The sequence below is a fragment of the Setaria italica genome, chromosome III (assembly GCF_000263155.2).
Source record: "Setaria italica strain Yugu1 chromosome III, Setaria_italica_v2.0, whole genome shotgun sequence".
NCBI lineage: Eukaryota > Viridiplantae > Streptophyta > Magnoliopsida > Poales > Poaceae > Setaria > Setaria italica.
In genome coordinates this window covers 50,458,448-50,465,728 of record NC_028452.1, presented here as the reverse complement: position 1 = coordinate 50,465,728, position 7,281 = coordinate 50,458,448, and the positions used below count along the sequence as shown (strand labels likewise).

General features: G+C 49.7%; 1 protein-coding gene across 2 annotated transcripts; it reads left to right on the top strand.

The window, feature by feature from the left end:
- Window positions 1–3,295, top strand: LOC101754852 (protein NRT1/ PTR FAMILY 2.11). Of its 2 annotated transcripts, XM_022825615.1 has the most exons (3): window positions 166–293; window positions 1,149–1,341; window positions 1,417–3,295. In XM_022825615.1, exon 3 carries the CDS (start codon window positions 1,494–1,496, stop codon window positions 3,045–3,047), a length of 1,554 nt encoding a protein of 517 aa, XP_022681350.1. In that variant the 5' UTR covers window positions 166–293; window positions 1,149–1,341; window positions 1,417–1,493; the 3' UTR covers window positions 3,048–3,295. The 2 variants fall into 2 exon arrangements, with proteins under 2 accessions (XP_004963333.1, XP_022681350.1); XM_004963276.3 differs by lacking the exon at window positions 1,149–1,341 and having other exon boundaries at window positions 1–293.
- The last annotated feature ends 3,986 nt before the right edge of the window (window positions 3,296–7,281 follow it).

The following is a 7,281-nucleotide window of genomic DNA, read 5'->3' as shown; positions in this document are numbered from 1 at the left end:
TCCCTCCCTCCCCTGCTGCTTCTGCTCTCGCAAGGCTTATTTATACTACGGCCGCGCCCCGGCGGCTCCTCCTAAAAAACTCCCTCCACCACCACCAGCCAACGACTACTGCTAGGCAGCCATGGAGGCCAACAGTAGTAGTAAGCCGCAGCAGGAGGAGAACGACAAGGCCTACGCCCTCGCCGTCGCCGATGACGATGCTACTACCAACGAGATGAAGACGAAGCACCTCTCCGACGACGGCGAGCCGGAGGAGAACTACCGCGGCTGGAAGGCCATGCCCTACGTCATAGGTACCTTCAGTGCTCTCTGAGCTCTCTCCTTCGATTCTCCTACGTTATCGTCCAGCTTGAGCTAGTAGCCTAGTACAGAGATTCTCATAACTTCCATTCCTCCTCCTCCTCCTTCTCCTGCTTCCTCCTCCTCCTCCTCCTTTTTAACCCAAAAAAGAAACGAAATTAAGAAGCTCACAATCATGGAGAGATGAGGTTGAACAGCTACTTTTTCTTTGCACAGCAAAAAAATAATTAGTAACAAGCCAATAGCAAGGATATTGGCAAAATATAATAATACTCAATCAGCACACTTAATTTTTTTAAAAAATAAATATGTTTCGACCTATGCGACCCCACACAACAAGTCTATTATTGCTTCTCCGCTTATTTTTGTTGAAAATATCTAAAATAACGACCTCCAATGTCCCTTCATCCCTCACGATGCAGCAGGAACCTGAATTGCAATCAGTATGCCCCACTGGACACATAGCTTGTATAATCTCAAAACTACATTATCACGACTACAACAAATTATTCATATAAAAGCTGCAACTTGGGCAAAGATTAATCTTTCTTCATTTTTATGCCTATTAAACAGTTACCAAGCGCGCGCACATATATACACACACATGTTAAAAGATGTAGATCGTGTTAAATTTAAACCAGTAGCTATTCGCACCACTCTTCAAATATTTTTAGCATGCTGATAATTAAAGAATAGATGTTTAATTGTTTCATTATAATCATTCAAATAAAGCGCATAATGAAAAGGAAAATCAAAGTGAACAACAACAGCTAGTAGCTAGCACTACTGTTGTGTTACCTGTAACTATCATCATTTGATGATCGAGCTTTTTTTGTGGTGACAACAAGAGGTCTGTCTGCAAGTACTACAAGCTAAGTCGATGGGTCCAAAGCAGAGTGCCCTGCCCACCACCACCACCTCTCCACCTCACAGGCCAACCATGCCTACGTGGCTGCATGACTCCTCCTCACTCACTTGTTGCTCAATGATTGACATCACGCACCATCAGCTGCCAAGTTCAGCTGCTACGACATGGCAATGGCATGTAGAACCAAAATTTACTCTCGCTAATGATCGATCGAGTTGCATGCATCCAACAATATTGACGATGCGCAGGGAACGAGACGTGCGAGAAGCTTGGCACCATCGGCACCACGGCCAACCTGCTCGTCTACCTCACAACGGTGTACGGCATGAAGGGCGCCAGCGCCACCACGCTGCTCAGCCTCTGGGGCGGCACCGTCAACATGGCCCCCGTCCTCGGCGCCTTCCTCAGCGACTCCTACCTCGGCCGCTACACCACCATCGCCCTCGCCTCCATCGCCTCCTTCGTCGGCATGATCCTCCTCACCCTCACCGCCGCTGTTCCCTCGCTCCATCCACACGGCACGGGGCCCTCCGCGACGCATATGGCCGTGCTCCTCGTCTCCTTCGCGCTGCTCGCTGTCGGGGCCGGCGGCATCCGCCCCTGCAACCTCGCCTTCGGCGCCGACCAGTTCGACCCGCGCACGCCGGCCGGCCGCCGGGGGATCAACAGCTTCTTCAACTGGTACTACTTCACCTTCACCATCGCCATGATGATCTCCGCCACGGTCATCATCTACCTCCAGAGCAACGTCAACTGGGCGCTCGGCCTCGCCGTCCCGGCCACTCTCATGGGCCTCTCCTGCGCGCTCTTCTTCATGGGCACGCGCCTCTACGTCCGCGTCCGCCCCGAGGGCAGCCCCTTCACCAGCTTCGCCCAGGTCGTCGTCGCCGCGTACCGGAAGCGCCACCTCCCGGCGCCCGCGTCCCCCGCCGAGCTCTTCGACCCGCCGCACAAGAGCAGCCTCGTGTCCAAGATTGCCTACACGGACCAGTTCCTGTGCCTGGACAAGGCCGCCGTGCTCACCCCCGACGACGAGCTCTCGGCCGGCGGCGCGGCGCCGGCGGACCCATGGCGGCTGTGCACGCTGCAGCAGGTGGAGGAGGTCAAGTGTCTGACCCGTCTGCTCCCGGTGTGGTCGTCGGGGATCGTCTACTACATCGTGCTCACCAACCTGGGCAACTACAACGTCCTCCAGGCCATGCAGACCGACCGGCACATCGGGCGGTCGGGGTTCCAGATCCCGGCGGGCTCCTTCGTCGTCTTCAACATGCTGGCGCTCACGGTGTGGCTACCCATCTACGACGGCCTGGTGGTGCCGGCGCTGCAGCGTGTGACCAAGCGTGAGGGCGGCATCACGCAGCTCCAGCGGATCGGCACCGGCATCGTCATGTCCATCGCCACCATGGTGCTGGCGGCGGCGGTGGAGCGTCACCGGCGCAGGGTCGGGAACGCCACGTCGTGCTTCGTGCTGGTGCCCCAGCAGATGCTGGCGGGGCTGTCGGAGGCGTTCGCGGTGATCGGGCAGGTGGACTTCTACTACAAGCAGTTCCCGGAGAACATGCGGAGCGTCGCCGGCGCGCTGCTCTTCCTGGGCTTCGCCGTCGCCAGCTACGCCAGCGGGCTCATGGTCACGGTTGTGCATCGGACGACTGGCGGCAGCGGCGGGCGGCCGGACTGGCTGACGCAGGACCTCAACCAGGGGCGTGTCGACCTCTACTACCTGGTCATCGCGGCCATGGCGGCGGTCAACCTCGTGTACTTCGTGGTGTGCGCGCGATGGTACAGGTTCAAGGAGTTGGACGCTGCCGTCGCCGTCGTCGAGCTGGAGGGAAAGGACAGCCTCAAGGCTAATGGCGTCCCGGCACCTCCTCCAGTGTGAAGCACTTTGGTCTCTTGAATCAAAGGAAAAAAAAATGGAAAATTGAATGAAGGTGCACCGTAGTGTGTCAAGGAAAGTAGAAATAGATAGGTAGATGGGCAGATTGAAATCGACGTATATATTACTATTATTTTGCTGTTTTGTGACACCAAATTTCATGATAGTGTCCATCTGAATTTGGCAAAACTATAGAGGCGAGAGCAGAGCACAACATAGCAAAAGCAGAGCAACCATGGTTAACAACCGATTACATTCGATCGAGAGAGTTCATCAGCAACATTACAACATTACCAGGTAGGGGTCAACTTTCAATACATGATGAGCCTTTGATTTTTTTAATTGATTTAATTAGAAATAAATGGGCCAAACCTAACTTAAAAATCCAACATAAAGCTCCGTGCTTGACATTGCCTGTTCGTTGCTTGCCAGAAGCGGGGGAAACTTAGGCTCTGTTTGGCGGCAAGAATCAGTTCCGGTTCTTGGTGGAAACTGAAGAAACGTTACCAAACGGTGGAACGGAGAAACGTTTCAAGAAAAATAAGTAAGAAACGATTCTATATTTTTGTTTTATGGAGTGAAACGGCTAGAAGGTGGTTTCTCCTGATTCTGATTTTTCTTTCCTAGCTCCCCCTCTTATGCATACACATTTAGCATTTGTATGTAGCGCATTCTTCACTCACGTAGTCTCAGTTTTTTTAAAAAAACCTATCTATTTCTATCATTTTTTCACATATAAAACAATATTTTTACCTCCCTTTCAGGAATCCCAATCCAACCTTTTAGCCAAATGATTTCACAAAGTGATTATGATTCATCGGAGAAACTGAATCCTAAATAATGTTTCTATGAGAATCTGAATTCCTACCAAACCCGACCTTGATACAAATAATAAAGTCGTGCAAGGAAACAATTCAAGACATGAACGAAGTTGTAGCTAACTGAGACGGACCAGCCAGTGAATGCATGTAGGAGTATATGACGGGCAGGCTACTGGTGATCGGTTGGAGTGTACCGATCGAGCAGCTATAGCTGATGGATGATACTGAAACGACGGCGACCAGCGTATGGAAATCCAACACGTCGACGCGTACATGGATGATTCACACGCGCAAGAATCATGAATCTCAACTTGCGCGTGCACTCTTATCATATGCGTGTACAAATTCAACTAGGCTAGTTTCGAATGTCGCTGTCGACGCAGTAATACCATCAACGAGCCTGGCTCTGGATACACTACTTAAAAAATGAGCATTCGTCTTGAGGCTTAGAGGCTTAGTATCGGTTGCATTTTGGATCAGTTCTGGTACTAAAGACTTCCCTTTAATACCGAATTACAAATACCGGTTGCGGAATCAGTATTAAAGGGGTTTTCAACCAATAGTAAAGATGTTTTTCTTAGTAGTGATAGGGTTGAAGGGGCGTACGCGTGTGGAATTATTATTCTCGAATGTAGGATAGCAGTATAATCGAACCTGCACAAGAAATTAAAAACAAAGACTAGACATGCTGGCGGTACAGTAATAGCTAGTGCGCCTGCTGCAATGTCAGTAGTTAACCCGAGCTGACTCTCTGCAGATACTACGCACGCAATGCGTGCGTTCGTTCGTGTAGCTTTCTCGATAGATCTCTACACTCAGTGACATTGCAAACCTGCTTTCAGCTATCGACCCATCAACAATATACTCCATCGATCGATCGATGGATCCTCCACTACTGGAGGTAGCAGTCGATGTACGTACTTGTCACAACTGACAGAGACGAGCTAGCTGCTTATTACACACACACACACACACACACACACACACACACAGAGAGAGAGAGAGAGAGAGAGAGAGAGAGAGAGAGAGAGAGAGAGAGAGAGAGAGAGAGAGAGAGGTGTCCAAGTCCTCCAATCCATCTGTAACTGCAACCATACATGCGTACACTACTTTTGCTGAAACGAACGAACGTACGTGGTGGTAGAAACTGCTGGAAAGGAACGAACGTGTAGCTCACTTTGTTCTCTTACAATTCTTGTGGATTGGACTTAAAGATTGTTATCGATCGTCTCGTCTATCACACACGCACAGCATGTATATCATCTCATGTCACACCTGCTAGTGCGTTAACTACTTTTGCCTCCGATCTCTAGCTAGCTAGTTTCACTTTCGTATCCATTGGTCCATCCACCGTCCATCCATATGAGACGACACGAGACGACGACGCCTTGCCACCTTTCACTAGCTAGCTACTTTTCTTTGAGCAACACCTTCACTGTCTCCCATCTGTTCGCTTCTGCTAATTTTGCCAAGAAGGCTCTATATTCTAATAACAAGTCACAGTTTTCAACTCGACTTTTTGGATCGGTATGCATGCGTGTACACATGGATGTCAGTGACGCATGACTAAGCTCCATCACTCACTCAGGTAGATTTCTCAAGTCAAAGTGACCTAGTCTGAAGAGTAGGAACATCCTTGACTAGTAAATTGTTGTAGTCTGTGTATCTTTTAGGTCTGACTGTGTGCTTTGACTATCGCTCGCTAGATACTTGGGTCTTGTTTAGTTGCCAAAATTGGGAGTGCCAAAATTACTGTACCGGCACTGTAGCACACTGTAACGTTTCGTTTGTATTTGTAAATTATTATCCAAATATTGACTAATTAGGCTCAAAAGATTCGTCTCGCAAAGTACAACAAAATTGTGCAATTAGTTTTTAATTTCATCTACATTTAGTACTCCATGCATGTACCGCAAGTTTGATGTGATGGGGAATCTTCTTTTTACGTAGTGTCAAGGTTGGGAGTTGGAGGTGAAGTAAACAAGGGCTTACTCCCTCCGTTCAAATTTTAGATCATTTTGGTATAATGCAAATCTAGGTGCATAGTGTCGGCCATACATCCTTGAGCCCACGAGTAATCCCTGTACGGCCCACTCATGGGACGTACTCGGACACGATCAGGATATGGAGACTACGCTCTATAGGCTGCATGGACTCCAGACGGACTAGTCGTAATGCAAGGAAACTACTCTACCAAGTTGGAGTAGGACTCTGTAACTGTATTCGACTAGGACTCTTGTACTCAAGCTACCCTGTAACCCTGCTCCCCCGCATATATAAGGGCGGGCAGGGATCCCCTCCAAACAAGTTCAATCCAATACAAGCATACAACACACAGGACCTAGGGTATTACGCGATCTAGCGGCCCGAACATGTCTAAATCGTGTTCCTACGTCACCATTGACTCCTTGATTCTCGACGACACCCACCAACCAAAACGCTACCTCGGGTACTCCCTTGATAGGTTGCCGGGTATAAAACACCGACAGCTAGTGCGCCAGGTAGGGGAAGTCGCCGAGTTTCTCCGTGCGAGAACGATGGCTCCAGTCATCATCAACCCTGCGTTCGCTTTCGAAGTGGGCGCAACCTTCGTCTTCGGCTCCTGGCTCTGCATCGCTGACAGCATTGGAGGCTTCCAACGCTGCATCATCAAAAACCAGGAGAAGAAGCATCTCGACGAAAACTCTCTTCGACAAGAAGCGGAAGATCTCGTTGAGAAAATCGAAAATTTTGATTTGAACAACACCAAGTTCGACTATGAATTAATCTGACCCGACCACGGCTCGGACTAGTCCGCGTGAGTTGGCAATCAAGCCATCGCACAGACCGACTACAACTCCAAGTCATTTCCCATACGGACTCCGAAACTTAGTCAAGGTCCATCAACGAACCCTATCTAAAGTCCAATCCGGACTCGAATCCATCGAGGACTGTGACTACGACTCAGACTCTGTTGAAGCATACCCCTTATCAGGCCCGGCTCAGGGCCTGGTAATCACATCAACTCCGCAAGGCAGGTTTGTCTACTGGCCAGGGATGAAGCCATCTTTCCTTTGCCAGGACTACGAATCGCGCCTAGTCGCACATTTGGATATCCTCCCATATCAAGAGGGTACTCCACTGTCTCCAATCCAAGAAGAAGGTGGCTCCAAAGAGATTGCAACAGAAAGGTCTGCAAGCTACTCCCCTGACAGGGAACTCTTTACGGTTATCTTGCCACATACCACACCGGGTACTAGCAACCAACATGAGAGAACTCCTCAAAGGATGGGACAACTCACAGAAGTCTCACAAGATGAGTTATCGGCTAACGCTCCAGAAGGCGAAACCAGCGAACAAAGAAGTCAACGAAGAGCAAGGAAACGCCCAAAGAGCGGAACACCACCGACTACTAGCTGCAAATTTCCCTGTTGTCA